Below are 23,868 nucleotides of genomic sequence, written 5' to 3'. Positions count from 1 at the left end.
GTGGTACTGCAACTGGGGACGCCAAATCACACAAATACCAATTTGTACATAATGTTGCTTTGATGTATTGATCAAGAATAAAAACAGCCCAATGTAAACAATTACAAATGCAGCTTACACATTAATACATCAGTAATAACAATGTAATGATATATAATAGTATTTTTACCTTGTAATGGAGATATTTTACCAGTGTGGTGTTAGTAGTTTTACTTAAATGTACTACAGGGAGTCTCAATGTAATATTGATGCCTCTATGTGACCTAAATAAACAAGACTGAGAGAAGATCGGATTCCCCTTGACAATCAATCCTTCAATCAAACGAGGCGATGGAACACTTTTGTCCACTGAGGCCGCCAGAGTCAACACAAAATGAAAGTTCCTTGTAGATGCTTTAAGTGAAGGATTTGAATACAGTAATTGTCTGCGAGAGCGATTCTGAGCTTCAGAGATGGATGAAATTGCTATGTGTTCTACATCGTGTCAGCCTGGATTTCCCCGAGTCAAAGAACCTCAATAAACCCTACTCCAGTTCTCCTTGATTACTGCTGCTGCTACATCTCGTAGAGCCAAAATTGTCTCATCAGCTGGCTGAACCCTCCCTGCCCCCCTCCTCCTCCTCCTTCCGTGTTCCCTTGACATATTAATGTCCTTCCCCTCTCCAGATTGAGGGCAGTACACGTGAGCGGTGGGGATCTTCTGGAACCAAAGCCATGACGGGTGACTGCTGGCCAGGGGCCTCATCTGGCCGCTGTGACGTTTAAATCCAGTGAACACGTTATGGAAGTGGAGCAGCGATGAGATGGAGAACTGAACTGATTGTTTGATCCCTAGTCTGTGAATCACAAACAAAACAACCACTAACAGCTTTTTATATTTAAAAAAGCTATAAAGCTCTAACAAGCATATATTTGTTTTATGGTGTTACGTTATTTATGATCAAAGTAATTCCAGAAATTCTGTTCTAGTGGCTCAGAGCACCTCACCAAACACACATGTTCACAAATTTAAATCCTAAGAAGAGACAAAACCACCTGTTCCTACAACCTATCTTTCATTTAAACTCACACTGACATCCCATCAGATCTTTCATATCTATACGCTCTCCTTGGGCTTTTATTCTAACAGTCACACAAGTTAATTCCATTTGTTGCAAAACGTGCATGTAAAATATCCAGACAACTTAATTTCCTTGACACCTGTTGAAAAATACTGCAACCAAATGATTCAAGGTGTCACCAGCCGTCACGCAGAGCGAAAGAGGAAAACAAAGCGTGAGTCATAAAATGTGGCAAATCAAAGCAGCGATATGGCACGTTTTGAACATTTGTGACCGCCGACTCTGTGAAACATTATGTCTTTACAGGCAATTACTGTGACGCATTTCATCCCGCTGCCTCCACACTGCCACGTGTGTTGTACACGGTTGTGTCTGTATGCCTGGCTGTGCAGGTAAGACAATGCACTTTATTGATGCACATGAGGAGTTTCTTCACATCCAACATTCGGCAGCTACTTTTTCTGTTTGTATATTAAACAATATGAAGAGAAACCCACACTTGGTCAATATTATAGTTTAAATTTTGTGTGTGATCAGGGTGCAAAATTAACACCCACCAAATGGTCAAAGGCACATTTTGAGTTTGGCTGTGAAATAAACTGGGATCACAGTGTAGGGCCGGGTTTACGTCACTGCGTTTTTATCCAGCTGAGACTAATGTGACCCCCGCTGTTCACCGTCCCTATTGTCAGTGAATCAAATCGAAGCAGCTTACTACCATTTGGCACTTACTGCACAATGCCTGCCTATGTTTTTGCCCGAAGAAACATCTGCGTTACATGTTATTAGAGACATGGTGACACATTCCCGGTGTTTAGCCACCAAAAAGAAGACAAAAAGAAAAGTCTCAGCGTTTCTGCAAGAGGATCCCTGAAATCCTGGCTAAGATATGAATCTCAAGAACATGAGGCAGTTTTATGGCTGGTAAAACATGTTTTTGGCTGGTAAATCTTTTCATTTTGGTGGTGCATTTAAGTTGTGAAGTGCAAATTCACTACCAAAACTACCATGGTCTTTTGTCCTGTAAATGTGGTATTAAATTCTGTATATCTGATATTTGCAATCTGATTTTATAAGATCATCTGGTTATAAGACACTAAATTAATAGCTGTTATACATTATATGTTACTTAGGATGTGATGAACATTAACCACAATTTACAATAACGTCTGATCAGTAAACTGGAATTCACCCACTGCTGCCAATGTCATAAACTGGCCTCTCTTAATAGGATCATATGGCTTATACTTATGAACTCTGCAACATCCTGTCACTTTTTCAGCCACAGTCTGGGCCTGGGCCAAAGCAGAGAACAGTTGACAAAGTGTGTCAATGTGTAAACGACTCACGTGACGTCTCCTGCATAGTGGCGAATGCGGAAGTCTTTCTGAAAGTCCATGGTTTTGTCCGTGGGGCTGAGCTGGAAACGAAGGGAAGACTGTGAGTGCAACAGTAAAAAATATATAACAACAATTTACAAGTGTACAGATGGAAGCAGAGGAGGAAAGGTACACAGGTTCTTTACTCAAGTAGAAGTACAGATACTAAAAAAAGACTAGTAGAAGTACTGATTGACTAAACAAGCCTGTTTTAAAAATGTAAAGACTAGATAGAAGTCCAGATAAAAAATGGTAAAATTAAAAAGATGTCAGAAAAGTAAAAGTACAGATACCTGAATAAAACTACTTAAGTACAATAATGAAGTATTTATACTTTGCTACTTTGCACTTCTAGATGTCAGATTTAAGAGGGAGGAAATGACGGCTGCATTTATGGATCCCCTGTTGGAAAAAGCATCTTATGAAGGCAAAACATTGGAGAAACTCTGCCCTCTAGTGACTGCAATGCAAAGCTGCACCTGTGACTCTGTTCTTTCTTGTTAATTTTGAGTAAAAAATCAAACCAAAACCCACCTTTTTGAGAATAAATGATCAAATATTACATATTTTTTATCATATAATCTCATTATTTGCTGTATGTTAGTGATCAATACCAACATGTAAAATCCTCACAGATTTTTAAACAGCTGTTTTTTCAGGATCAACACATCCTGTAACAACTTTCAAAGAGACACACAACACAAACCATGAAAAACGCCTTTTCTGTTTCCAGTTGTGTCTTAATTCATGACAGCTCATTCAACATTATGCATGAACCATTTCTCAGGAAATTGCTTCACCAGCTAGAGCTCATATGCAATGAGCTTCATTGGTTTTCTGCCCGCGTGTTTTCTTGACTCAACCTGCCCACAAGTAGAAGAGTTAAACATCTCATCCTTGAGATTTTAGGCAGTTACTGAATTGCTTAAATTCATTCACTCTGGCATTTATATCCTACAAGAGTAACTCCAGTTTGGGCTAAAAATAAGTGTAATTAATAAGATTAGTTATGTTTTTCAGAGGGAAGTCTGAAGAGGATATGTCAACAACAAATACCCACTTCCTACAAACTAAATGAAGTTACAACCACATTTTCAGAGATCCCTTTTAAAACATAAAAAAACACAATTTTCACTTTCATGTTAAGCAGCAGATTTATAATGTGTGTGTTTTAAACAAAGGTCTCATGACAGCTGGTAAAGTTTTTGTTCATATAATTTACAGAAGTCAGACAGAGAGTCATATGAGAAGGAGAAGCCTCACTGATGTTGTTGTGATCTGTTCTCACCTTGCGGGAGGTGTAGTGGGGGTGCTGGGCCAGTTTGGTGTCCATGCTGTCCAGGCAGACCGTGTCGGTGACTTTACCCACAGTGAGGCAAGCTTCGTCCAAAATGGAGATAATGCCTTTGTGAGGCTGCTCCACGAGGTCCACAATGATCTGGTTGTTGAAGTAATCGATCTGTGTATAAACATTAGTATGATTGTTAAGTTCGAGGGGTAATGTTGTGTTCATGAATCATGTTACTGCAGGTAAGAGTGTTCATGTACTGCGTGCATGCTTGTGCTCTTTTTGGTAGGATTATAATCTGGCTCATTTTTCTTCCAACAATTTTCTTAAGAAAAATACATTCATTGTTACACCTCCCTTGTGTTTTGTGTCTCCTCTTTACTCTCTCAGGTGCTCCTCATTGGGGATGATTGCCTGGTGGCTCTGCCCCAGAGAGGCAGGAGCTCTCTCTGACAGACAAAGCAGGCTCATCTCATCAGTGTTAGCTTCTTTTGCTCATTATTATTGTGTTTTATTCTTTGAGGATGGAGATGGTCTAGTTCACGGATCGACAGATAGCCGATATCAAAACAAAGAAAAGTCATGTATAATTCCATTATTCTATGCACATTATAATCTAATATACATTGTTATCTCAGCCAGTAACATGTTGTTTTAGATTTAACATTAATTAATGAAAAAAAAAAAATACATGTTTTATGCTGTAGATGTCAGAACGTAACACATTTAAGTGAGAGCGGGTACAGTATGTCAGAATCTACTGCATTATTATAACAGCATATATTTAATGCTTGCCAGAGACGGCGTTAGATTAGATTCGCTGTCATTTAGGATGTGAGAGTGTTAACATTTAGAAAAGAGAATGGAGACTGAGGAACTTCAGATGTTAAACATTTACAGCAGGATGCATTAGTTACAGCACAGGGCTGGAAACCTTTTCACCACCTTCCCAAAACTCATGAAAGGGAGCACGGACATCATTTCACAGCAGCCACTCTGACAAGGCTACCTGCATATGCCTGCTTATCGGCGTCGTGAGCATAGGCATTGGACACTGCTGATTATCTCAAAACGCCTGATCGACTATCTCTAGTTTACAGTTCTTTGTTTTGTAGCTTCGTTGCAATGTTTTATATAGTTTAGGTGGGGACCCAGACTTCCTCCATCCTTTTGTTCGTTTTGGCCAGACCTCCAGACTCCCATACTTTCTGTAAATTACTGGCATTATTTGTAAATAAAACAATTAAAAAGGAATTATCAGGTTATGGTGTCTGCTTTATATGTTGCAGGTCACAGCTGGTTGAGCCAACATGTTCATTTTGTTGCTGTTGTTATATCATATTTTGTCTTTCTGGAAGTGAAACACTTGAATAATGTGACCACCACACACTTATTTATCATTGTCTGATGTTCATCTTATATGAACATCAGACCATTTCCTGCATAGCTGCTGAACGTCAGTTGCAAATGCAGAACAACTTAGTACCAATTGATCTGGAAATGTGTGTTTCTCTGTATGACATGACACCTCTGCCGTGCTCTGTGTGTGTCATTGTTTGTGTGGCTTTCTCACGTGTTGCCAGGTGATGCCTTCTCTCTGGTATTCGCCTTGTTCCTGTCTGAGGATCAGCTCGATGAAGAGCTGCTGCAGCTTCTCGTTGCAGTAGTTGATGCAAAACTGCTCAAAACTACCCGACAACAGAGGAACAACAAACGCTTGAGCAACATCATAAACAATGACTCACTCCTTCCATTTAAAATAAAGAAATACAGAGAGACTTCACAACATCCCAGAGACACCAACCTGTTGTTGTCAAAGATCTCAAAGCCGTAGATATCCAACACGCCGATGACTGTGTTTTTCCCATGAAGCACTGGGTTGTAGTCTTTAACTTCAATGACACTGTTGATGCGGCTTACAATCCATCCGAAAAGTCTCTCATATAGAGCCTACAGTAGGAAATAAGAGAGGGTGTGTTTAATGTTGAAAGCTGTAATACGATTCATCAGTATAAAGCAGAAATCTCATCCTAAAAAGCTGTTTTATCATACAAAAAAAAATGGCTATACATGAAGCAAATAAACACCTTGGCGAAAGCGTCCCGTCCAAAGCAGGCCTCCTGCTCTGTGTGTCCCTTCTCAATGACCTCGCCGCCCCCGGTGGCCACAGTGCGGTACAGGAGGGTCTTACTGACGCTGTCTGGATCTGTGTCCGTGAGCTCTGAGATCTGGTTGACGGCTTCGAGTCCCTGAATCTGAACGCTCTCGCCGTCACTCTCAAACTGCATATTACCCTGAAAAATTAAACCATTACAGTTCATTATAGAACCACCAAAAGACAGACTCTGGTGGTGAATTCTTTTATTTTAATCCTAGAAAATATATTTGAACTTGTCCTAGTTTTAACAATCCGTGCAATAACTTACCAACAGAAGAATGGAGGCCAGGATCTGATAAATCGAGTTAATCTCCTCTTTTGTGAAGCCAATCACTTCCAGGGCACTCATCACCGCTTTGTGGCTCGATCGATCATTGTTGGAGGTCTTAAAGAAAACAAGGTCTTTGTATTAGACAAAGTTTTGCCAATTGATCAGTCAAAAAGAAACATTAAACAGCTGAACATCATCATTATGTTTCTGAAATGCAGAGTAACAGCAGAAACCAGGAAGTTACATTATTTTGTCTTTGTGCTAAAGCTGACAAACTCACAGCAGTTGCAGCTCCTTCTTTGGTATAAGTATAAACAGCAGGATCATTCACTAGATGAAATGACACCAGCATGTCCTGTGAGCTTCCCCGCAGTAACTGTCAAACACACATCAAAGACGAGGCGAGTTCAGATCCAATGTGATTATATCTTATTATAATATATATGTAGAAACAACTGGAGTGGAGTTTACCTGGTAAAATGAGTGGAAGTTCCTCTCCCCCTCCTGCTGGTGGACCACCCTGGACTTGAACAGGAAAACAGATTATAGTAGTGAACCAAACATTCATCCTCAGACACTCTTTCACTGCCATTATAGTTATTCTGTGTTGACTTATGTGTTTCTAGGAGTTCCTTTTTAAAGTTGAGTGTTGTTTGTTGCAACTGCTGACAAACCTGCATTGTCTATTCTTACTTCATAAGCTTGCTTTCAACTACTTAATGAACGTTAGCTTGTCTCAAACCTCACTGGGTTTTTAAGGTAAAGCAAATAATTTAACTAACAAAATTTATATTAAGCTAAATAGCAGCATTACTCAGAGAGGTCAGCAATTAAGGTGTGTGAGTTTCTGAGGTTAGGGTTCTGCAACACACAGTTACAAAGTGCTTCACAAACAATATAATACATATATACATTTACATAATAATACACATACATAAGTACATATAAATACTAACATATAAATACTAACATATGGATAAATAAAACAAGCAGTTTTAGTTACAAAAAGAGCCACAACAAAAATAAGTAAATAAACAAAGGGAAGGAGACCTAAAAGACTTTGCTATAGAGGTTTTAAGGAGCCACAGCAGAATATGTTCACATCTAAGTGGACTAACCTAGATGGTTTTGGTGAGTTTAATTATGTTTCAGGCATAGCGTTAAGTTTTAGTTCAGTCACAGAGAGAAACTTGAATTAAGAGGGTGTATCGTTGTATTTTTCTGTTTAATAAAGAAAAAGGGGGTAGTGATATATTCTTTATTTTGTTTATTACAGCTAAAAGACACTGACACCTGTGGGATTATATATAGACAATCACAGGGCTGTGGGGACAGTGGCCAGTTGGAAAACTTGAACATACTGACCGACACTATTCTGTGGGAACAAAAGACAAACAGAGCTCGGAAAAAGGTGTAAGCAAGTTTTCTAGTCCAAAAGTAACTGAAGTGTAACGTGTCGTGTGGCCACCCTGGAGTCAACCGTCACTTTCATGTGTCAAAGACAGATTTTTCCCTGGACGGTTGCTAAACTCTGGTGAGAAACCATGTAAAAAGAAGGTCTTTGCTCTTTGATTTTGATGGATTGACACCAAAACTATGTAGAGTGCTGGTGTAAGAGGCGTCACATCTCAACTAGAGCTGCACTCAAAATGTCTAAAGGCAACACCCTGTGGTCAAAGATGGACCTCCAAGTTTTAAGAAGAAATAAGAAAAATCAACAACCAGACAAGAAAATCACCACCAGCTGTTTTTCCAGTGTTTGTCTTGATGAAAAAAACCCCAAACTACAATAATTAAACCCTCAAACCAAACTGATAACCAATTGTGTGACTACAGCAGCACCACTTTCACTGCTGATGAGAAAACAGGACATCTGAGGAACAGCGTTGGTTAATTCTGCCCTCTGAAAATGAATCAAGGCACCATCATTCACACCAGCTCTGAGTGCCAGACGGGTTGTTTAACAGAGCGGATAAATACAGCAGCATCAAGTACCCCCCAGGTGACCCATTCATTAACAGCACCAGCTTCACAGACACATCTATTCACGGATGTTCCCTCACACCTCTTGTCATCGCCTCATGAAACATTCATGTTCATGGAGAAAAAAAGATGTAATTTAAAAACTAAATGAGCAGAACTTTTCTTGTAGAGGTTGGGCTCAGCGTGTCTCAGAGGAGCATATGACTCCTTTGTTTTTCTGCGGTAGGTCTCCTGTCTGCAGTCGAAGGCCCTCCATCATCCTGCCCGCTCCCCTCCTCACCTTCTCCAGCAGGTAGTTGTTGATGTGTCCTCCGGTGGGATCGCCGTTGAAGTTGAAGTTGATGTCCATGTACTTGCCGAAGCGGCTTGAGTTGTCGTTGCGATTTGTCTTGGCATTCCCAAAGGCCTCCAGCACGCAGTTGGATTTGAGCAGCACATTCTTCACGCTGGATTTATTTCCCATCACGGTGACCATCGATAGGAGAAACATGTGAGAGAACGGGGCCATCAGGGAGGTGGGAAATTAGAGTTAGAGGAAAGAGAAGAAGAGATGATTTATGGCCACATCATATTCTCATGATCCAATTATTTATTTCTGTTGGATTTGAGAGTAAAAAACCATCTGGATTTACTGCTGTAAAGCTCCACTCACCTCTCAACCTCCTCCCTCTGGCTTGGGTTTGTGATGGCTGCAATGTACTGCATGATGTATTTACTAGCTTCTGTTTTACCTGCACCACTTTCACCTGAAACACAAAACACACACGATAATGAACACGTCAGTATAGATTAATATTTTAGTATTTGGTCTCTTTGCTCTTTTTATTTCTTGTATAAGATAGATAGAGATAGATAGATAGATACTTTCCCGAGGGAAACTGTTGAGTGCTGTGAGTACCTGAATTCAATTAACATACGATAGATTCAATGCACAATGAATGAGGATGCAGACATGCATATATTGTACTTAAAATGATAATGAAAATAAGCATTAGTTGCAGCCCTAGACTGTCTAGTCTGTCAATATAGAGCGGAGCCGAACAAGCTGAGATGTGGTAAACATTCAGAGCACAGAGGATGAACTCTTTTGATTTGGTTAATAACATCACATCTCACATCTGGCGCCACACACAGGACAAACCTCACGATTAAGTGCAGAAAAGTTTTCTCACAATTATTTTCAGCTTTAATTCAAACCAATAACTTAATGCAACGTGGAGTCATTCAACAAACTGTAGAGGATCTAGAATGTGGTGATTGTAATCCAATTCTAATTTGTGGAAAGTCACCTGTAGTTAAAGCTGTCAGCCTCCTCAGGCCGGACACAGCAGAGAGAGAGAGTTCACACTTTGCAGGACTCGTGATGTTTAGTGTGAAAAGACACAAACCTGATATGACAATGCAGGTGTCTTTGGCCCGCCTCTTCATGGCCTTATAGGCAGCATCGGACACTGCGTACAGGTGAGGGGGGTTCTCATACAGCTCCCGGCCGCGGTACGCATCAATGGTTTCTTTGCCATAGATGTCCATCTGTCGATACGGGTTAACAGAGACAACCACTTCTCCGATGTAGGTGTAGATACGGCCCTTCTCAAACCTGCCCAAACACATGTGCAGGTGTCATTCATATGTGTAGACATAGGGATATATATCTGCGTATGTGCATGTAGGTAGAATTATTCATATAAGAATTGCAAATAGCTGTTTAGCCTAGGAACATCTGATTCTGAAATATCTGATTGGTCCCTTAAGTGCACCTGTTCACTTCATAGCACTTGCTAGCACTAGCTGCCAAAGCTAAGCATTGTTGGAAGGCCAACACATATTGTGTATAGAATCTTAGGGACTGGACTTATACTTGTTTTCCCCAGTAAATAACATTGGTGTCTGGCACTTTAATTTAGTTTTTGCCTTTTCAAATAAATATTTTGCTGTTAGGTAGTTTTAGAGAAATCTAGAGGAAAGAAAAGAAAGATCCAGTCTTGGTTTAGCAGCGTTTTCCCATGACATTTTCACACCACCCATGAAAAAACCCTAGAGTTAAAAGTTCCATAAGCGATCATGCGCCTTTATGTCATACGTAGGTGCCAGGAAGTGACACAAGTGTGTGTGTGTACAAGCAGGAAATGAAACTTGTGGTTCAAAGGGCGTCACAGTTTTGTGAAACCTTGCGGGTTTTTCTTGAGCTGGGAGGGGTAAAATTGGTGTCTCATGAGGGTTAATGAAGCTAAATAATTTTGATAGAAAGTGTGATATATGGTCAACATGTTTAACATAATGATTTCAAAATGCCAATCTCATTTATGAGTTTATAGGACATACAAGCATTATACTAGTCTATTGTTTTCTGGATCGTTCGTGTGGTTCTTGTCAGCACATAAAGTCCGGAAATGTAATGTGACCACAGGAGTATTAAACAGGTCAGGGTCATCACTGATAATAGGTCAAGCCAGATAATATATGATAAAAGCCAGGCATAAAAATATGAGTAATTAATGATCAAAGGTGGAACCTAATGTATTAACTTTACAGTACAACTGTATTACTGTTACTTTAAGTTACTTTGGAGACAAAGATTGTACACATACAATATGAATCAAAAGACCCATGCACACTGTCTTCTTCACTTTCAGTGGGTTTCGATGCACAGACCTGATTTATTTATAATCTAATGATGGTCTGTGTACATGTAAAGTGTGTGAGAGTCTTTTGTTCTATATTGACGACTCGTGGTCGTCAAGGTGTGCAAAGGTTTTGTTATTGTTACACATGAAATAGACAAATGAAAGAGTTGTACGCGTTGCTCAAACTACTGTACAGAATCTAAAGTAGTTGGAGTCACTTGGACCTGCTGTTTAGATGTTAAGGGACCATTATGTAGGATTTAGTGGCATCTAGTGGTGTAGTTGCTGGTTGCAACACCCTCGCCTCAACCTCTTATTTCAAGCATGAAGGAGAAACTAAGGTGCAAAAAAACTGTAGTTTCTCAAGAGCCAGTGTTCCATTTGTCTCTTCTGGGCTACTGTAGAAACAAGGCGGACTCCGCCATGACAGAAGGGAACTCACTCCTTCTGTAGATAAAAACAGCTCATTCTAAGGTAACGAAAGCACAGCGATTTTTATTTAAATTTTCCTGTGAGTATTATATTGAATTTCTGCCCACAGATCCTCCTAAATGTTACACACTGGACCTTTAACTTAGAATTAACACTCTGAAAGAGGCCATTTTTCATAATGAGTACGTAAAAATCACTTTTATAGCACTAATATGAACCTATTACAATTCAGTTTTTACTAAAATAAAAGGAATATTTAATACTTCGTCCACCAATGGAAATATCACAACCACTGACAGGATATATAATGGACAGAGCTTCCGGTTCTGTGAAGTGAAGCCAACGCGGGGTGTCCTAAAACCTGTATTCTATGTAAAGACCAGCAGGGGGAGCTTCATGCCGATACCATACAGTCTTATGGAGAAATGACCAAACTTCTCGCTTTATTTATTAGCTCAGTAAATGGTTTCGTAAGAGTTTATGGTAATTGTTTCCTGCTACGAACCTGTCGGAACTGCGCAGCCAATGAGAGCAGCTCAACTTGAAGTGAGTCACCTCCGCTGGCGATGACCATGAAGCCTCTACTCCACAAACCAATGGGTGACGTCACGATTGGTTCACACTTGGTCATAATTGTAACTCTAAACTCTTCCCTCCTTTCCCACTGGCAGTTAGACATTTAGTTCTGAGTCACTGAACGGGTTGTTTTTATACATTTGTTTGGGTTAAATCATCCTAGACAGCAGGAATATTGGTCTAGCAGTGGGGTCAGAGTTGGGTTTGGTGTTAAAAAAAAATTAGGGAAGTCACCCCAGTCTCCTTCCTGGTAATATATTGACCAATAAGGCAATAGGAGGCAACAGTAACATGTGAGGCTATGTGGGATAAGGAGCACAAATCCTGTATTGTCTGCTGTGTCTGTTACATTAAATGCACCAGCTCGACCACTGATGTCTTATTAATGAAAACATATTCCTGATCTCTGGTAGTTTAAAAGTTTAAATCTTCTTTTAATAAAGAAGAGGACCAAGACCTCTGTGTCCACCAACCTTCATTTATATGCTGACAGAGAACCCAACATACTCATCTCTGTACCATTAGCTATTCCCAGTCTATAAATGTGAACAGATAAAGGAAAACAGTGCAAATGCAAACACCTGAACTCACACGTAGATATGGAAAAAAACTGCAGCAAATCATTAAAGTTGGCACATATCAGCACAAACTTTACAAACAGCTTATGCTTCTCCAGCAGACAAGTCCGATCAAGCTGTGTGATGAAACTCTACATACATTATTTGCCAACCAATAATGACAGACAGACGCTAAGCCAGGGTAACTATGTGAAAAATGCAAAGTGTGAACTCTAAATCCAGAGCTTATTTTGACATTGTTTGACATTTTGCTGCCTCTGCTGATCCTTAGATGACTGACTGTGCTGAACTGTGATTTTCTCACAGTTTGAATCGAGGACACGATGCCTCCCGCAAAAAGATACGGAGGAAGTGATAAAGTGATCGAGAAACAAAAGTCTGGACTCTGGAAGCATTACGAGTCTAAAGAGCAGAAAAGGTCACAAAACAAGACAAAACAAGTCACGTTTACATATTTAAGTTAGACAGGTTTGGTGAGACTATGTTGTATTTGTGCCATGTGCTTCTATTGGCTCACATGACAGCTAGTGTTCAGTGTGGTGGCGATCGTATAAACCACAGGTATATAATGTGAACCCGGAGGGTGAGCGGGAAAGACAAAGCATGAGCGACTTCTCTACGTCTACCGTTATGTTTCATCTTTTCATCTCTTCTTACTTGAGAGAAGTCATCAGGATATTGTCAGTTTGGTGATTTAATACAGTTAAGTTTACCTTAATCTTAATCTCGTTTTAACATATTCACAGGATAAGACTTGAAGAAACATGCCGTTTCCTTCATATATCTTTTATGTATGAAACGTTACTCTCTGCATCTCTGACACACAGCTGCTTCCACCCTCTTCCCCTCCCTTCCTCCTCTCTGACAGTATCTCAGGCCTTACCTCAGCTTCAGATTCTCCATAAACTGCTCCATCGTCACCTCATCCAGGAGCACAAAGTCTGACTTCCCAAACTCCAGGCCCTCCAGCTCCGCCATTCCCCCTGTCTGTATTTCACCAAACACAAACAAACAAAAATAAAAAATAAAATACGAACAAGACACAGAGGAACAGAAAGCAGCTCAAGGAAGAAGAAGAAAGAGAAGTATGGTCGACTTCTGGGCCCCGGTCTGCTGTGGGCGTGGTGTACTGGTGGATTCTAGGGTGTGCTTAGTCAAGTCACACACAGAGAGCTGTGGTCTACAAGCTACAGCACGTCATCCTGTCAGTCAGCCCATGCCCTCATGCAGATCTATATAAATAGCAGGAGGCTATCTTTAAGAGCTCATACCACTTCTGCATCCTCCTCTGTCTCTCTCTTCCTGCCACAAGGCCTCTAAATTTCAAAACTGTCACTAAACAGTGTGACTCACACTGCAAGGTATTGCTTTTCAGCCGTGTCTTCAAGTGTTTTTTTTTTTTGTGTGTGTGTGTGTTTTTTTCTTCCCAGGAACAAGAACCCACATCTGACTTGCTGCCAGGCAAGAGCAGTTAACCTTGCAAATTTGGGGGTAGAAAATGGTCTTTATCTCCTGGGAAGGATCATGGCATTTCCTTTCTAAACTTGGCACTGGCAGCACAACGTGTCCCTTAGGGTTTGCTCTAATCCAAAGGTTCCCATCTCGCAGCAGGGCCAAGCTGCAACTTGAGAAACTCTTGGTTTTTTGGATGCTGGAGCCAAAAAAGGTTTAGCAGTGTTGTTTGTCATGTGAGACAAATGTAAGTGTGTAGGTGTGTGTGCGATTAAGTTCGAGTAAGTGTGTGTGGGAAAGCTGACTAAGGCAGAGACAGATGATTTCTAAATCCCCTTTGACACCACTTTTCTGTAAATTGGGAACCTTTTCAAGAACCTTTCGAGGTCTTTTTCCAACTGAGGTTCAAACTTAAAAGAGGTTAGTTGAAGAAGGGAAACAAAGAAAGAGAAATCTAACTAATAAATAACAAAGACCAAAGCTTCCTGTGTCGCTGTTAGTGCCACTGCAAACCAAAACCTAGAGGTGGGAAGTAACAATGTACAAGTACTTTGTTATTTAAAGGAACAGTGTGTAGGATTTAGTAGCATTTAGTGGCAGATTGCAACTAACTGATCACTGCTCGCGTCTGTATTTGACAACCTGGGAAACAACATCAAGTCATGACAGACTTAAAAAGATGAAAACAACAAAAGAGACATAGATACACACACACATCAACTACAACACACTTCCTAATCTCTTTTTTGTTTTATGATATTTTCTTGATTAGCTGCTCGGATATAACAGGGTTTTTTTTTAGAATTTCTCAATGCTTTGGCAATATTGTCTTTGTTACACTCATCATCACCACTGAACAATTTAAATTCAGTTCAGAGCCTGAACTTGTTCATGTTAAGTGAAGAATGTGAGTACATTTGACACCTCTGCTAAAACACTTAACATCTTCTGCCACATCCTCCTAATTGTAACTGATCTTGTGAATGAACTACAGAGTCAGTGACTACTTTGAACTCTCTGTACTCTGAACTATCTGTAGATCTGCACACTGCTTCAGCAGTGAGTGAAGGTCAAGATGCACTGAAGTGATGATCTTGACGTTTTGTGCCTCATCGACAGCTGCAGGCAGATCTCCAACATGTTTGAGCAGTCTGTGTTTATCTTTCTGAGCACAGGCAGAGTCACACAGCTCAGTTCATGACTCAGATGGGTTGTTTTTTTTCCATGATGAGCAAAATCCATGACTGCGTTGATGTATTATTGTTTCATGAATAGAGTTTGTGATAAGGAAAAAAACAGCTACTTTGTATGAAAACCTGTGTATGCACAAGGAGACAATTACAGAATATAACACTGGGTATTTCTTGTTTATGTCAGTCTTTTCACTTAAAGGATCAGTTCACCCAAATTACAAACAAAACAACCATAATTTTCCTCTTACTTCTGGTGATATTTAACCATGCAGATAGTTTTGGTTTTATTTGTCCAGGTTTAGAAATCATACCCTTCTTAAAACCCATTTTTATAGACTTGCTTTTATTCACTTTATTTTATTGCTTTTATTTATGTTAATGGTTAGCGCTTTCATTGTCCTTATCTTATCGATGTCTACCATGTTTGTTTTTTCTTCTTCTTGTTCTTTATTTCAGTTCTGCCTTTGTTTGGTTCTCCATCGTTGTATGTCCTGTTTTTGCTTTGTCTGTTTAAGCACTCTGTAAACTATAACTATAACTTCTTTATAATAACAATAACTGTTATTGTTATTTTAATATGTTTGAAAAATGTTCACCTGTATTTTATCTATTTGTTAATTTATTTATCTTTTTAGGTAAATTAAGGTTTCCATTGCTGGACAAAACATCCCAACTCAATGTCCACTTTCCAGCTTTGTCCAGGACGTTTAAAGAGCACAGAGAGTTGAAAGCTCTGGATAAGTTGCTTAATGGACCTTAAAGGGGAACTTGGCAACTTTTTCAGCTTTAATAAACGCCGTTAGCAAAGCATTTGGATTGGTTAAATGGCCTGTTCTGGTGAAAATGGTAATTGAAGCATGAGTTGGGATTGTTTTGTCAATCCACAATTTCTAGTCAAGATTGGGACTGCTTTAGTAATTTGGGTGAAGGTTAACGGGTCAATAAACTCTATAAATTGAGTTAAAATAATTCATTGTCAGACTCACCCAGTAGATTATCCTGATTATGTATAAACCTTTAATTTATTAAACCTATTTTTCCTTCTATTTTTAATTGTCCTTTTGGTTAAGCTGTGCTCTGTGTGCCTTGACTGACTGTCTGTCTCTGACAAGGCTGTTTGAATTATCTGGTTTCTTTATTTCTGACTTTTAAAACTCACAAGAGAAAGCCTCGCTAACTATAACCTTAGGGGCTGGTGTCATTAGTCTTTTCGTTTGTACTCTTCTCTGTTCCAAGGAAAAGCATCGTCATTCTTAGTCTTAACACCAATGTCTTATTACACAACAATTTCTTATTGTGTGTCACATGACTTTAACTGAACATCAAACTGTTAAGGCTATTGAATGCATGACCCTGTTATTTTAGATTTACAAATGCAGAACCACTAATAAGAGGGAAAAAAGCAATTTAAAGAGATGAGAGAAGATATTTAAAAAACCATGAAGACTAGATAGAAGGAACCCCGCCTCAATAAGCTATAAGCAGTTACAAAAGATATGCAATCTACAACCACAATCAAAAGGCAAACATACAAGTAAGGAATATTAATCAAGCACAAAAACATACATAGAGAGTATGTGTGTGTTAGCATACGTGTCAATGTGTGTGTGCACACATGTACAGAAGAGAGGGTCAACTATAGTCACATGTGATCAGTTCGGGTTGTGAATATAACTGTTTCATCCCCCCCTTTCCCTTTATGAAAAGTAAAATAAATATTTAATATTTACACATATTGTCAGACTTCCAAACAACCATCTGTCCTTTAGACGCCACGTTGCCCCTGGCAACAGATAAAAAACAAACAGGGGGAAACCACAGAACTAAACATGAGAGATTTCTCATCAGACTGATTTGTCTTTTGGTTATTACTGTAAGAAAAGACCTCTGAGTCATATGAGTGCAGCTCTGTTTGAACAGTCTCATAAGTTCATATTTACTACAAACATTGATTGGAAAAATCATGAGTAAAGGGACTTTACCATAAGACTGAAACATTTAACACCTACCTACTGTAGAGCTTTCATCAGTGTGTGGACAGCCTGTTCTTTTTTTAGTCTAAAATGAATCTAAAATGAATTTTTTACACTATATATGGTAACATTGTCCGGTCGAGCATCCAGTTACCGTTCCTGTAACTACTTTCCTGTTAGATCCTGTCCAGCCATAAGTACTTCCTCTCAATGTACCGTCAGACTGTTTCACTTCCTCTCACGTCTGTTTCTGTCTCCCTCTAGATGTTGCATTCAGGTGTTACACTAACAACATCAACACAGTTTGCACACTCACAGTAGCTCCAGATGTCCAATGTAATTATGGCAGAGCACAAACACATGGAGATGAAAGAGGCATAAATCTCATTATCACATTTAATTAACACTCCCACAAAATCACCCAAATGGCCATTTGTGTAATTGTCATATTTATTCTTCTGTTTTTCCCCTTTTGCATGAATTATATTTTAGCCGTTCAGTTGATTCTCTTATCCAGTGTACAGATGTAGAATCAGATCCAGATCACCGACATTTACAGTGCAAAGAAACTAGCAGTAAATTATAAATGTGTGAGAAATGTCAACGGCTGTAAACAGTATAAAGTTAATCTTGTGCACAGGTTATTAGTGTTACAGTGTGATAAAAAATTTATCATGAGACAGTATCAGACTCATAAAATCATTGCACCGCCAAACAACATTCATCAATCTCAGTGATTCAGTTTAAATTTTATACTTCAAACAGAATCTGTAGTCAAGACCCGTTCTGTTGAGTCCAAGAGTCCAAGAACAGGATTAGTCGAGACCGACGTCCAAAGAGCTTCGAGTCCGAGGGCAAATAAGTCCGGACTCAAGTAGTACTGACTTAAACTATTTACTAACAATATTTATTTAAAATGTTCTAAGCTGCTGACAGTAACTACAGATTTACTGTACAGACACGTGTAAGTGTGTGATATCAATCTCTAATCTAACTCTCAGGAAGAAAGCAAATAACTATAATTCGAAAAATTGTCAAACTTTTCCTTTAACGCTCACATATTGGAATCACTACAGGCCTCAAAGATCCAGTATCAGGCTCTACTATACAACACCGTCTAACTGCATATTCAAAACTGTTACTCAGTAATAAATAACAGGTATTTTGTTTTAGTGCAGCTTATTTTCTCCATATTTTAAACGGTAGGGACCCAAACCAACCTTTCTTGGCTGATTTAGTAGATTTAGTGATTTTGTTTTCCGTGTCTTCCACGTAGCCGTTGACCCTTTCCGCTCTCCTTTTTTGGCGGGACTCAGAGTGGCTTTTTCTCCTGAAAGATGAGAAAAATTTTGCAACTCTCCCCTTTGCCTCACGACCTTCCCGTTTATCATCCGGGTACTTTGATGGAGTGTAACCTGCAGCTTCAAGAGGAGGCGGATTGGCGACGGCACCGTTATCTCCTCCTGTGTTTTTTCGACTGGTTGGTGGTAGAGAGCTGCTCCTGCCTCTGGGGGTTTTGTCCATTGTCCTTCCTGTACGTCCTGACCGGTCAACCGGCCTTCCCAACAGCCTTTGCTTTAACTCGTAGCTCTCAACAGAAGGTCCTATGAGCTGGAGTTTGTCATTCTTCTCACATACGAGCACTGAATTATGAGTGTTTCCGCCTTTCTTGATCCTCTCTAGAATAGCTCGGCCGTCACGATCTATGTCCTTCAGAGGAACTTCCTGCGTGCGTAGTGATTTGTTGAGATCGTTCAGGAGACTCTGCAGTTCACTGACAGCGTTCCTCGCGTTCTTTCCGTCTAAAGTGAGGTTGAAGCTATCGCCAACCGGCTGCACTTCCATTCTGACTTTATGGCTCGTCAGAATACCCCCGATGTCTTTTCTCCTGAGCTGGTCTGCGTACGTAAACACATCCCCATCAATGATAAAGCACTCTCCTTCAGGTCTGACTGAGCTCCGCTGGTCCGGTCTCGGAGAAAAAGAAGCTCTGTGCTCTGGAGAGGTTTGGTGGTTGTTCGGAGAGCCGGACGCCCAAGGTGAGGAGGTCTTGGGTGAAGATTGAGAAGCATGCAGAGGCTTGTTTCGGGATCCTGACCGGCTTCTGTTACCATCTGAGCTGCTGTTGGGGTGGTGTTTGGGAATGGCTCCGGAAGAAACCGTTTGTGAGTTAATAAGCGGCTCCAGAACAGCTTTTGCAGCTTTAAGTCTCAGAAATGACCCCTTGACAAGCACTTGATCGCTGCCCAGATCTGTCAACGTAAAGCCATATGCTCTGAGGATTTTTCGCGCCACTGTCCCATTGTGGCACATACCCAAATGCACCTTTGCCTCCACTGGGAAATCCATCTGAGAATAAGATGTAAAGAAAAAAAACACTCACAAAGAGCTCATAGACAATCCTGAATAAGTGGATAAATAAGATTAATCTATAAATGTGTTGCAATGTTACCTTTAAGGTGTTCAGCTGCTTTCACTGTTTATATTATATAAATTATATTGTTGATGCAAAAGGAGAGAGGTCTTTTACAAGACTCGAGCAGCAACTGTGGGAAGAAATACACAACTTTACTTAGTGACTGACTGATTGATGTAACGTCACACAACAATAGTGTCAAATTCTCTGCCTCAAAGAACAAAAATGACCATAATAAAACAGTGTATCTGCCAGGAATTTTATGAATTTTATCTCATGATTTCATATGAAGCTTTTCAGTTGCAGTCTGGTGTGACCTTTGTTATTGTAGGGAACTGTAAAAAAGTAAAGTATAAATGGATTAAATTATATATATTTAGTGAGTATACCATGATGGACAACATGTGCTTTTAAGCCCTGTAGCAGCCATTTTTCATGAAAACTGTCACTGGTGTTACTGTCACTTTCCTATGTATTCTTATGGGTTCTTGTGGGTTCTTGTGGGTGACGACAGTAAAGATCAGTCTTATGTATGTCACTGGTGTTACTGTTTTTACTGTGTTTTGTCTTTCACATTGAAGAAAATCTGAAATAATTTTACATCCATTGAATTTAGCTACATGTAAGAGTTAGGATTACTTGTTTATAAGTAATGACCTAATTATAAGAGTAATAAATATAATTTAATCACACTGTTAACAAACCTGGTTGTTGCACAGCCATATTTCTTCTGTGACACTGACTACATGTGCTGAAGAGATTGAGAAATAATATTTAATAAAATCCTTTAATAAAATAGTAAGGTGACAAAAAGACGGCCAATTTTCAAATGCACAAAAAAGCCATTTATGTGTATTCATAAACTCAAAGAGTTATTTAATAATGTGGTTTAAGTTTAAATGTTAGAAAAATAAAAGTGTACATTTCTGTAAAACGACACAAATACTTCTTAGCTATCGATAGAGGTAGTATAATAAAGGTCTATTAGAGGTAGTGATCACTGCAATATATTTCATTCACTGAAGCAGAAACCAGGAACTTTAATTGTTCTGTTGACTCTGGCGCCCCCTGTGGACAAAAAGTGGTAGTGCTTCAACCACCTTATTGCTGTTATGTGCTTATGTAGGTCATAGAGAGACATCAGCATTAATTAGTTTCATAACCAGTTAAAAAATCCTTGTAGGGTTGAGAATAAGATTTATTATCAAGACAGAAAATAATGAATGTTCCCAAACTTTTTCCTTGAGGGACCTTTTCTTTCTTACTGGGACGACGTCTGACTGAGGGACATATTTTATAGATATTTCATAAAGTAAAGTAAAAGTAAAAACAGTAATTTGGATGAATTTTGAGCAGATTATTTCCTGAAAATATTGATGAAAGATTAGTTCTCTTGATATTTTTAGGAACTTTTAATGTTCTGCCTGTATTGTGTTTTATTTTATTTAAAAATCATATATAATAGACAAATTAAGTGTTTTCTTCTCATTGTTCTATCGGCTCTTTGGTTGTTTGAACTTTTCTGAAGCAGGTTGAGGCTGTTTATCAGAGAGAGAAAGCTCAGTGAATATATCTTGTGTTCAGGTCTTTAAATTTTAAATCTTAAATACAGGGATTTATTGTTCCACTCTCAAGGTTGATGGTTAAGGGGAGAGCTTTCATTAAAACGCTGCCCCTCCCTTAACAAATTTAAGTTCTTACAAGTCTCTGTTTTTACATATTTGTTATTGCCTTATATTTATATGTATATATTTATATATATAGTGTCTGTTATTGGCATTAATTGGCATTATGTGCACTTTAATTTGTACAGCACTGTTTTTAATCTGCTGTATAAATAAACCTGATTTAATTTTGATGATTTCATTATTTGTTTGTCATGTTAAGTTACAGGACGACTGTGTGTATTTTTTACTCCTTAAACCAGAAGCTCTGGCGACCTCCAGCGAGGGCCCGAGCCCCAGGTTGGGAACCCCTGCTTTACGGGACATTGACTCACCCTCTGGCTCCTTCACATATGATGACAGCCTGTCAGGGTTAATAACAGAGATACAGCACCTTCAGCACCTCCCCTCCCCCCCTCCTCCTCCTCCTCCTCCTCTGTGTTTGACTGTGAGGGAAATAAAACATAAACATCAGGCACACCCAAAACCTCAATTATACTTCCTCTTTTTTCTGTTCCTCTCCATCTTTAAGTGCTGGACACACAGAAAGTGAACTCTCTTTATACTTTATACTGCAGTTTGACTGTGTAGAATAACTAACATGTTCATATTTAAATTAAAGAGGTTTCATCGAAAGTGAAAGTAAATCTGTTGGAGGAAAGTTGAGGCTCGATGTTAAATTAAAGTTTATGTGGTTTCTATTCGATTAAAGTGTTACACATAAGAAGCACAATCTCTGGTTAAGCGACAACTTGTGTTTTCTTATGAGAAATATCCACTAATTTACTTTTATATATATATATTTAAATAAATAAATACTACGACAACTTATAAGTCCACAATTAGTTCATTCGCTTTTTGTTCTGAATGCAAACTTAAAGAAACCAACTGGAAGTAGTCACTGAGTTAGTTTAACTTACTTCATCGTTCAATCTCTTTTTAACTTCGGGACGTGACTTTGTTTTTATCGGGTCGGGTGAAACCGAAAGTGACGTCATATCCGCTCCAGATGAACTCCTCCACAATAAAATAACAAAATAAAATCCCCATTCTTGACGTTTTTTAAACTGGAGTGTTTATTGAATCTTCTGACAAATTAAAAAAAAAAAGAAATTAAATATAAATTTGCATATATGAGTTTTAATTTGTATCATTTTTGCTACATCCGGTATTTTTGTGCAATGTATTTCTCATAGTTTGTTTATCTTGAACAAAAAACACAACATTTTTAACTCATTAAACTTTGAGTTTCTTTTAAAATTTTCAAGTGTAATTTTCAAAGTAATTTCAAACATACAAAAGAACATTTCTTTCCATATTGCACAACATCATCAAATATATTCTGTATCTGCACTGTATGTGTCTGATTATATACATCAGGTTTCTCAGGAAAAAAGATATCACACTGATGATGAAGAGAAAACTCATGTATCAAATACGATACATTTTACACGTTACAGGGTTGAAATAACTAATAATAATATAAATATTATTAATAACTGAGCCTGAGGGAAGATCCCTTTTATCAAGAGGGCATGAGGGCAAAAAATAAAGATCCCCTCCTGACATTTATTAAGACTTATAAACAAATAATCAGCTTTGAACAATAATGTGTGTCTAATATGAAAAAAGAAGTATAATTTCCACATTACAATCTTTAAAAAATGCATCTTCTCCTTCTGCCCCTATTACATAATAAATATAAAAATGTAAAATTAAATTCTTACATTTTCCTGCTGGACACAAAGATGTCTCCTGCTTCACTGTAAAGTTCATTCTCAGTGTTTGAGGTTTCAAGTTTCTACATCACACTTCAAACTAGATCAGGATTCATCGTCTGCTTTAATATAAGCTGCCTGTAGCTGGACTTTGCCACCATATCTAAGAACCAGGATTAGGTTTATTGCCATGTTGTTGGTGCATAACAGTAAAAATGTGTTGTATTATAACAGAGTCGATCATAAATGTAAAATATGTATACGTACAATGAAAATCTTACTTTGCCCGACTACCTTTACACAATACACAAATAGAAGAATAAAGTTAAAATATAAAATATAACATATAACTTAAAGGGCCGAACAGTGTACAGTAAACAGAGAAACCTGAGTTGAAAGTTGCTTTATGGCTGCTGTATAACAGGTGGAGCTGATGATGTGAATCTTTTATCTAGTGGGAATTTACTACCATAATCCACAGATTTTCATTAAGTATAAATATTTATCTCATGATCGATTAAATATCAGCAAAAAATTAATCAGACTTCAGTTAAAGAATTGGTTGATAAATGAAACTTCCTTTGTTACTCAGAGGAAAGTTGATGTTCGGCTGTTTTTATTGGTGTTAATGGAGATTGAAAAACTGTAGGTGGAAATAAACTTTTGATGTGGTGCAATATCACCCTCATATGGCTCTTTAAAAGTATTACACACAAGCCACAAAATAAATGAAAGGAAAACAATTCCCATCCTCAACATCTTTTTAAACTCATGAGAAGTCTGTTTTACTCTTTTAAGTCACTATGAACAGCTTTGTTTTAAATATAACTGCACATTAATCAACTATAAATCTTACTGAATTACTAATTTGATAAATGTGAAACCGACTGCAGCCTGAAGTTCTGGTTCTATGATGATCCAATAAAACCATTACAGTGATACTGTGTTAAGTTGCTCTGTCAGTGTTTGTTCTATATATACTTATAAAAGTTTTTATTTTTTATTGTTCTCTCTTTGTAACGCCCCTGCTCCAGTTCAGTGTGGTGCTGCCTAGTGTGTCCATCATAAAGACAAAAGATAAATGCTTCAGGCTCAAAAATCA

The 23,868-nt window shown here is 38.6% G+C and overlaps 2 protein-coding genes across 3 annotated transcripts in view; both read right to left on the bottom strand.

The window, feature by feature from the left end:
- myo1g (myosin IG) overlaps window positions 1-13,429 on the bottom strand; it is a gene marked incomplete in the record, with an annotated part of 42,747 nt that extends 29,318 nt beyond the window's left edge. The window contains 12 exon segments of the mRNA XM_035681758.1: window positions 2,411-2,481; window positions 3,729-3,899; window positions 5,302-5,416; window positions 5,533-5,678; window positions 5,816-6,022; window positions 6,155-6,271; window positions 6,438-6,533; window positions 6,629-6,682; window positions 8,421-8,586; window positions 8,793-8,886; window positions 9,529-9,737; window positions 13,234-13,429. Of these exon segments, the coding sequence (XP_035537651.1) occupies window positions 2,411-2,481; window positions 3,729-3,899; window positions 5,302-5,416; window positions 5,533-5,678; window positions 5,816-6,022; window positions 6,155-6,271; window positions 6,438-6,533; window positions 6,629-6,682; window positions 8,421-8,586; window positions 8,793-8,886; window positions 9,529-9,737; window positions 13,234-13,328 (1,541 nt within the window).
- A 3,646-nt stretch (window positions 13,430-17,075) lies between these two features.
- On the bottom strand, window positions 17,076-21,493 carry LOC118343109. Of its 2 annotated transcripts, XM_035681861.1 has the most exons (3): window positions 21,384-21,493; window positions 19,421-19,514; window positions 17,078-19,317 (listed from the first exon to the last, which is right to left on the bottom strand). In XM_035681861.1, the coding sequence occupies exon 3, from the start codon at window positions 19,315-19,317 to the stop codon at window positions 18,148-18,150; it is 1,170 nt and encodes a 389-aa protein (XP_035537754.1). In that variant the 5' UTR covers window positions 19,421-19,514; window positions 21,384-21,493; the 3' UTR covers window positions 17,078-18,147. The 2 variants fall into 2 exon arrangements, with proteins under 2 accessions (XP_035537756.1, XP_035537754.1); XM_035681863.1 differs by lacking the exon at window positions 19,421-19,514 and having other exon boundaries at window positions 17,076-19,317; window positions 21,384-21,457.
- Between the last annotated feature and the right edge of the window lie 2,375 nt (window positions 21,494-23,868).

Source organism: Morone saxatilis, unplaced genomic scaffold, assembly GCF_004916995.1.
Source record: "Morone saxatilis isolate NCDOM2014 unplaced genomic scaffold, NCSU_SB_2.0 Contig9, whole genome shotgun sequence".
Taxonomy (NCBI): domain Eukaryota; kingdom Metazoa; phylum Chordata; class Actinopteri; family Moronidae; genus Morone; species Morone saxatilis.
Note: the sequence above shows the minus strand (reverse complement) of the source record. Positions and strands in the feature narration are given on the sequence as shown.

Bases quoted from the DNA above. Each gene is read 5' to 3' on its own strand.
- LOC118343109 (XM_035681861.1), bottom strand. From the start codon at position 19,317: ATGGATTTCCCAGTGGAGGCAAAGGTGCATTTGGGTATGTGCCACAAT.